Consider the following 6,684-nt stretch of genomic DNA (forward strand, 5'->3'; position numbering starts at 1 on the left):
CCAAAAAGTCAACACCGGTGGAGCTCTGCTCTATGTCCAGACACTCATCTATAAACTGCCACAGGATAAATATAGAAACAGAGACTCATTAGAGCACAAAGCTGCCCACATTTACAGTAATGAACAGCCAGAGAGCCACAAAGCCATGATGACGCTGCACCGCAACAGCAAGCATCCATCTAAGGTTGAACGAAGGTGCTGAGATCCAGTTATGATACAGCATACAAACCAAATCATAAAAACATATGTGTTTTATTGGAGGCCACAGTACAAAATGCAGAGGAAGAAGCATTATATTTGTACGATTCAAAGATTATGATTCAATTTAGTTAAAGCTGGAAACACCTTGAATGTACAAAGAAACTGGTTGGCGGATGTCGCTCATCTTTGTAATTTACTCCATATCTTTGTGATTTGATTTAATGGAATTCCCAACTAATTGGATATCTAATCAAATGCCACAAAAGTGTTTGTAGGTACACAACCTTTTTTTTTAGTCAAGATTTCCAGTGGTTAACAATATCTGACCTAAGCAATGTATTTTGCAATTCCATTGTCATAAAATGCTTACAATGAACTCCTATGAAAAAGCTAGAAATCAGTTTGTTCAACCAGTGTTTAACATTTGAATCAACTGCAAGGTGAGGTAATGACTGAGCTCCTAACGAAACAAATAAATACACAATATAAATATATAATGTGTTATATAAAAGTTTCATATAAATTATAAACTTTATTTCAGTGTTGAGTCTCTGCAGCTTTTTCACCTCCTTCCTCCTTCCCTCCATCTCCTCTTCTCTCTACCCCAGTTGTTTCACATGGTCGCCCCTGTGGACGAACACACAGCGGATCCCCAGCAACTTGAACCTGTCCTCCTCTTTTCTCGTGGTCAGGATGAACCGGCACAGGCCCGTGTTGGGACACAAGGAGAACATGTGTGCTTTGTCAGAACCCTGAGGCAAGGGGCAGTGCAACTCCTCCACAAAGTAGCGCACCGCCACACGTATGTAAGCCCCGTGGCTGACCACCAGGGCGTGGACTGGGACACACCGAACCCCATCGTCCGCCTTTCCCTCCACAGGAGACGTTTCTTGTTCAGCAGACGAGGAGGCTTCATTCTGCCAGTGTTCGGCCCCGATTCGCTGCAGCATGAGCTCTAGAAACTCTTTGACCCGCTCCTTCACCTAAACAGAACAAGGAACTCGTTGGAAACTGGGCTTTTTTCTACTGTAACAGCATATGTTATTGATATGGACCTCTCCTGTTGAGGACACTTTCATCCCAATATGATTCCCTGTAAATGTGAAGGACATAAGCTAGAAGTACAATGTATTCAAAACAACACAACACAGCCTGAACCCCTCCCATCCATCTATCCAGATCACACATGCCAACACCAGTTTCATCCTGATGCAACAACCTGTAACTAGCTTAGGAAAGCTGGGAGGGAGGCAGCTAGGCGACATTGATTGGGGCCCTGTGTATTTACGTCACATATATCTTTGCATATCTGCATCATCACCCCCGGACCATGTGCTGGTCACGTACTGGGTTGGATCATACTGGAAGAGTTAACGTCCAAGCCAGGATCTAATGGATGAGGCCCGACAGGCCGTTTTTCAAATAGAACATCCTTCCTTCCCACACCCACACACACACACTGACCTCTCACAGCCTGTAACACAAAACTAAGTGGTGACTTTTTAATCAGGGGCAGTGACGAACATTGTATGATTGCGTGACAGTAGAAGAGCATGTACTTTGATCCCACTCATTTCACACCAAGCGAACCGACCACATTCATAAGAAATAAACGCATGTGGATGCAGAGGCCCTGGGATACCAAGTTACATCCTTGCAGAACCAACGGTCGACTGAGGAGATGTGTGCATGCTGCCACCTAGTGGTACTTGGGGTACACTGCACCAGGTGAAACCAGTCTGGAGTCTGGAGTAAAGTCTGGATGTACATGCACATACAAATTCAATGTTATTACCATATGCAGTACAGATCTGATGTTTTTGTTGCTGCATTAACAGCTGGAACTGGAAATCTTCAGGAATCGACTTGATTGCATGTCAAATCAGTTAGGTATAAAACACTGCAGAACGTGCAATTTGTGTCTAGATATTTTTTTTCACTTAAACAGGAAAAGCAGTGCAAATGTTAAGTGAGTTAAGCAACTTACTTAAACAAGCAAAGACAGCAAAGCCACTCAGTTAAACTAAGTTGTCCTGTCTCCTTCAATCAAGAACATACAAATCAATTCCAAATAAATCTGTAGCATGCTTCTTTGTCATCATTATACTATTCTGTATGTCAGGAATGACCTGAAAGGCAGTCAGCACCTTTCCTATGAAAGAGTGCAGCCACTAGGGACATCATTAGTATCAGGACACACAGGCTTATCCTATGTGATGAGTCACTGCTGATTTATATCACATGTGCTGACTGAATGGTATGGCTCACTAATGGTTGGCCCACCCTGATGCTATGAGGTGAACAGAGGCTAAAACATGAGGTGGCCAAGAGAAACATCTTGTGGCTCTCTGTTCAGGGATAAATGCATTGAACCAGAGTTATCATTTTGGATTTTCATTAGTTTTTATTTGTATATAGTTTTACATTTTTATTTAAATTTCAGTTTAGTTCTAGTTTGTTTTCAGTGTAGGTTTAGTAATTTTAGAAGTTTCAGTTCTAGTTTTAGTATTTTTTGTAAGGTTGGTATTTTTTAAAGGTATAATGACAGAAGTCCAGAACAGATACATTTTGTACATCTTTCCAAAAGCTTTTGTGTAGCACAAACAATAAATCACACATTCCTCATACATGAACTTTTTTTCAACCTGCACATAAACAAAAAACGCACAAGCTTGAGACGTCAAAAAAAGTGGTGTTGAGACTGGACTTGAGACCGAAACTGGGCTTGAGTGCTACAGCCCTGGTACACTGGTTACACAAGCACCAGCGCTTTTTCAGTTCAAGTCTAAGCTTTATAAATAAAGACGGTGATGTGGATTGCTACTAAAATAGATTCAATCATTTCTATTAAAGAGGCCATTGATCTGTGGATTAGTCCAGGAACTAAAAGTTGGTAACAACTTGTAACTGATAAATGAAATGTATTATTTATTTATTATACTTATTTGTATAAATCAGGCTAACACTGGCAACTTGATTACTAACTGAAAATGAAATCCAATGAGTTGACAATGAAATCCAAGTAGGCTATGTGTCTATGAATGAGGCACCAGCTGGCATTTAGCAATCCACTTCAACAAGTCTCATGACCACTGGGTTTTGTAACTTGGCCTGTGGTGCACATGGATCCCGAATCCAATTCTGATGGTGTGCAGTTCATTCTAAATGTTAGCCATGCACAACATGACATGCTATACTATGTTAAGCCAAGCCATATGACTATATCACAACTGGCTACTTGCTTCTAAAAGAAGGGAGAGAGAGTGAAAGGGAGAGAAATAAATAGAGAGAGGGATAGGGAGAAAGTCATTGAGTGGAACAGAGAGAGAAAGAAATAACAAGACACTTAAATATTAAACATATGAAATGACAGAGAAACAGAGACTCTTTCTCAGCCTCACCTGCTCTTGAGTCTCCCCCCCTGGAGGGGTGAAGTCTGGACAGGACTGACCAGCTGCCTTGGCCATGTCTCTCATGTCCTGCACCGGTCGCCCCTCTGCTATCCCAAAGCTCTGAGAAATGACAAGTCATTTACTGGATGACTCGGGGTTCAGGTTTAACATTCAGGCCACACAACTGAATAGAATACATATGCAAATGTAACACCAAACACTCACCCTCTCCTTGAGTAAAGGGTCACACACCATTTCTAGACCAGAACAACTGCTGTTGTGTTTTATTATGGTTTGTACAGTCTGGAAGACAGAATACACAATCATCTGCATTACATACTGACATACTGTATTGAAGAGCAGAATGGCCTCAAAAGCTCTCTCAATAAATCTATCTATCTATCTATCTATCTATCTATCTATCTATCTATCTAACATTTCATTATATGGTAAAATAAAGATGGCCCACATTTTGATTTGCTGTACATTTTCAGGTTTGTGTGATAAATTATATAATCTTAGCCTTAGCATATTCCTTGTGTGAAAGCAGAGCATGTTACCTGCCGGGCCCGCAGCATGTCGCTGACAAAGACGTTGCTGAACTTGACATCTTTAAGGTACTGGCCTGCAGCCTCCGCCTGCCGCAGCCCTATCTCCGACAAGGAAGTATCTATGGCCTGGCCTGGGTGGACAGGCCATAGATAGACAGACAGAGAGAGAGAAAGCAAGACAGAGACAGATGGACCAATATGAACAGCAGGCTTTAGAGGGCAAAGTAATTAGCCACAGATTTCACATTACTACTGTCTGCTTTGTGATGATACTTTCAACCATACTGTACCTTGTAGCAGGCCATCTTTATTGTATTGCGTTTCCCCACTGCAGGAGATAAAAGATGAGCAGTCAGTTGGAAGGTAAGTAATGTCATCTTCAACAGGTTGACCAACGAGGCTCATGAAGTCTGCTGTTCACCCATCACATGCTCACTTCATGTGGGGCTGTTATCATATCTGTGGAGAGAAGCAGCTTTCTTCTAGCGGGTTGGAGAATTTTGTCTTTTGCTTCCCCCCCTCCTCAGGGAGGTCAGAGGTCACGCTCAGCTACAGAACAGCACTGGTGCTGGTGGGGATTCAGTGCCTTGCTCAAGGGCACTTCAGCAGGGCGGATGCTTGAAACTGGTTCCTGTGACTGAGGGACTGTTTCCCTGCTCCACCCTGCTGCCCCCTGCTGCCCCAGGTTTTCTTTCATAGTCGCATGGCTGAGCACTCTGATATTTTAGTAAAAGTTGGATATGTGCCTCCATTCTGTCCAGGCTGATTTATGAACCATCACCTGATGCTTACAGAAGTCACATTATCGTTATTATATTATTTTTTCTTATTTAATTTCTCATATGCACATTGTTAACATTGATTTATGTGAACACACTTGATATGACTGTTTTAATTTGAGCTGAATGGTTTCAGCTGTCACCCGCAAACAATAGGCACACTGATAAAGGCCAGAGTGGAGAAAACGTTTTGTCCGTATTGAAATAAATAGACTGCTGCTTAAAAATATTCTCTGTCAGTGTAACTCCACTCTTATTAGAGACTTGTCACTGGGAAATGTGACACCAGTTCAGAGCAAACTTCATATGATAAATATATAGCCTATACACAGGCAGCTTGTGTTTGCTATTCATTTTTCAGACCGATGTACATATCAATATGTTCCTTTTGTTATTGTTACTTTAAAACCAAGTCAGGTCCTGAAGCGGCTGGCAGCGACAGTCCGAGCCTCGACACTAGCCGCTCCAGGGAAGGTATCGACTACATTTAATTAAACACACACACAACACAAACTATATCAACTGCACTTACTGTCGAACAATGGTTAGCCCAAATGTAAGCAATGTCATGCTTTGGAAATTGAGGTAACGACGAAGTTATGATGGATTAACTATCTGGTAGTTCAGTTGCCGTGTCTGTCAACTGAGGACGACGTAGCGTGTTGGTGACGCAGTCACGTCGACGCACTAAATCTGGGCCAGCCACGTGCTTTAAATTGCACCGGTAATCAGTATTGGCCCGGTAACGCGTTACAGTGATAGCATTACTCTCCCCGTTAATGAGTAGCTAGTATAAAGAATTACTATTTGAGTTCCACTAATAATAACCTACTACAGCCTACTGTCATTGTTCACTGAAGTTGTTTACTCAAGTTGTAACCCTACCCAAATATCAGGTTGAAGTCACCATAAGGCCCTGCTCGTCGTTGACAAGTTTACCTCTTCCCGGTGAAAGGTTTCCCTGATTATCCACAGGAGAGGTGATTCAGTTATCCCAATTTCTGAAGGTAAGAGTGGATACAGTTGCCAATTTTAGTGTAGTGGAAGAGTAGGCTAATGTAACGAGTTTGAAATAAGTAGGCTACGAGTCGCCAAATTAGTAACATTTTAGGTTACTTTTTTGAGTAATATTGGTCGTTGTAAAATAATAATAATAAACCCCTTGTAAACCTTGCTTACTGCAGCTAGGCTATATTAAATATGAATTATAAAAACATAATTTCTGATTTCATTTCTGATTTCATTCCTCATTTCTGATTGGCTGAGTTAACTTGTAAAATACCCGATATGCATACACGTGACATACTTAAGTGTTACTTAACCACTTAGTTTAGTCACTGCTCAAGAACTATTTTACGTGGCGGAAGAAGCACATTATTAATCTTATTAGCCTGCTTATTATCAATTAAAAATCAAAGATTTATCAAACATTTGTGTTCTTTCCTTTTCAATATAATGGTGTGCTACCTGTCTAATGAAAGCAATAAAGCCTGGAGGCCGTGCTCCACATCACACCTAACAACGCCTCTTAAGCAGGGCCTCACACCTTACTGCTTAATAATTATGATCTAACTTAGAACAGCAAGGTTAGTTAATGACAGAGGATCATTTCCCAAATAATAACATCTAAGGAACATTGTGTAGCCTACTTTCTTTGTTTCTTTTTTTTTTTTTTTTTAGCTTAACCTGTCATAGATCACATAATATCATGTCTGAAGTTTTTTTTTTTTTTATACAGGTCTTCTTGCCTCATTCGCTTGA

At 41.1% G+C, this 6,684-nt stretch overlaps 1 protein-coding gene across 1 annotated transcript; it reads right to left on the bottom strand.

Moving 5' to 3' along the window:
• Window positions 1–728: 728 nt before the first annotated feature.
• On the bottom strand, window positions 729–5,564 carry LOC139642251 (probable fructose-2,6-bisphosphatase TIGAR A). Its single transcript, XM_071517000.1, has 6 exons — window positions 5,456–5,564; window positions 4,435–4,472; window positions 4,154–4,275; window positions 3,819–3,896; window positions 3,603–3,713; window positions 729–1,184 (listed from the first exon to the last, which is right to left on the bottom strand). The coding sequence occupies exons 1-6, from the start codon at window positions 5,491–5,493 to the stop codon at window positions 801–803; spliced, it is 771 nt and encodes a 256-aa protein (XP_071373101.1). The 5' UTR covers window positions 5,494–5,564; the 3' UTR covers window positions 729–800.
• Window positions 5,565–6,684: the final 1,120 nt, after the last annotated feature.

This window comes from Centroberyx affinis, unplaced genomic scaffold, assembly GCF_046629955.1.
Source record: "Centroberyx affinis isolate AG114_WGS23_722 - 3 ecotype Tasmania unplaced genomic scaffold, CSIRO-AGI_Caff_v1 ptg000442l_1, whole genome shotgun sequence".
In the NCBI taxonomy this organism is placed as follows: Eukaryota; Metazoa; Chordata; class Actinopteri; order Beryciformes; family Berycidae; genus Centroberyx; species Centroberyx affinis.

Bases quoted from the DNA above. Each gene is read 5' to 3' on its own strand.
- LOC139642251 (XM_071517000.1), bottom strand. From the start codon at position 5,493: ATGACATTGCTTACATTTGGGCTAACCATTGTTCGACA. The intron at 3,897-4,153 runs GTAACATGCTCT...TCTGTCTTCCAG, and splicing joins ACATGCTGCGGGCCCGGCAG to ACTGTACAAACCATAATAAA. The intron at 3,714-3,818 runs GTGAGTGTTTGG...GTCATTTCTCAG, and splicing joins ACCCTTTACTCAAGGAGAGG to AGCTTTGGGATAGCAGAGGG.